At 43.1% G+C, this 1,330-nt stretch overlaps 1 protein-coding gene across 1 annotated transcript in view; it reads left to right on the forward strand.

Moving 5' to 3' along the window:
• The first annotated feature begins 968 nt into the window (after nucleotides 1-968).
• The window catches only part of LOC108756370, a 2,263-nt gene continuing 1,901 nt past the window's right edge, over nucleotides 969-1,330 (forward strand). Inside the window, exons 1-2 of the mRNA XM_018500111.1 lie at nucleotides 969-1,052; nucleotides 1,095-1,165. Of these exons, the coding sequence (XP_018355613.1) occupies nucleotides 969-1,052; nucleotides 1,095-1,165 (155 nt within the window). The remainder of the gene's footprint in view (nucleotides 1,053-1,094; nucleotides 1,166-1,330) is intronic.

Below are 1,330 nucleotides of genomic sequence, written 5' to 3' on the forward strand. Positions count from 1 at the left end.
TATTAATATGCTTCTTTTTTATTATTACGTTGTCCAAGTTCAGGAAAATGGATTTAAAGAGAGAAGGGAGTAGACAGGATGGAAGGACGGTCAGACTCTTGTCTCGCAGGTATCCGCACAGAAGCAAATATCGCGAGTCGAATGCACCCTTTTTATTGCTCGCTTCGGAATATGGGTCAACATCTCTTAAAGACGCTATGACACCTGTTTCCTACGAGAGGTTCGAATTTCGAGTCAGGAAAATCCCTTTAACTCGGGAATGGACCACGTGCGAGCTCTGAAAGGGCAAGGTTTAATGATTACGAGGTTTTATTAGGTATTCATTTCAAAAATGAATGACGAGAGCGAGAAGAATAATTTCTAACATTATTTATTGTTGCTAATCAAAAGACAAGAATAACAGACGGTTATATATAACAATAGGCGCATTTATTATAACTAATTTATACATTTTAATCTATTACATAAATACCGCAACAGTCTATTCAGTAACGGGCATGCGTTTTATGTACATCGAGTAGTCGGGAGAATCGGATGGGATTTGATTAATCTATTTCGTGGATGGAAACGGAAAAAGGAGGGAAAAAATTATAAAAGAATTCCACTGGAACTAGGAATGAATTGGCGGAATTTGGGAGGAATACAAGGATACAGGAGATTGAGTTTTGGCCGGTGATGATATTCCGGATTTCCTCAGGATCGAAGTAATGAGGGCCGTTTGTGTAGGTCCCCTGAGTGATGGATGCGATAGTCTGTAGTAGTCCGCGGGAATTGGCTGATGAGTGACTCGAGAGTGTCACTCTCTAGGATTCGGAAATAAGATCTAGGTGGGGGCGGAGGAATTTCCTCTAAGAACTCCACGCTGTCCGTCGGGGACGGAATTCCTCTGGGGGAAATTGGGATAGGATCGACCGACGATAATAGAGGAGTAGGAAAGATTCTCTCCGTCAGTGCGTTCGAAAACGCGGATGACGGAAATCAAGGGGGAAGCGAAGAAGTTTGCGGGGGAGGTGAAGGTGGTTGAGGAAAAGGTGAAGGTGGTTGAGGGAAAGGTGAAGGTGGTTGAGGGAGAGATATAACCTCTAACTGATTAGCCGGGGGACGAGGGTGGTGATGGTGGCAGATGGTCCTCGGCCGGACGACTCTGTTCTCGCGAACTCCCGAGGTATTTCCGGAACTCCTCGTCCAAGAGTCTCCACGTCGGCCCGGCTTCTTTTAGACGCGGCACTATAATTTAGTGTAAATTATAGCGGATGATTCTTATTTATACACACACACACATATATATATATACACATATATATATATATATATATATATATCATATGTA

Source organism: Trachymyrmex septentrionalis, unplaced genomic scaffold (genome assembly GCF_001594115.1).
Source record: "Trachymyrmex septentrionalis isolate Tsep2-gDNA-1 unplaced genomic scaffold, Tsep1.0 scaffold99, whole genome shotgun sequence".
Taxonomy (NCBI): Eukaryota; Metazoa; Arthropoda; class Insecta; order Hymenoptera; family Formicidae; genus Trachymyrmex; species Trachymyrmex septentrionalis.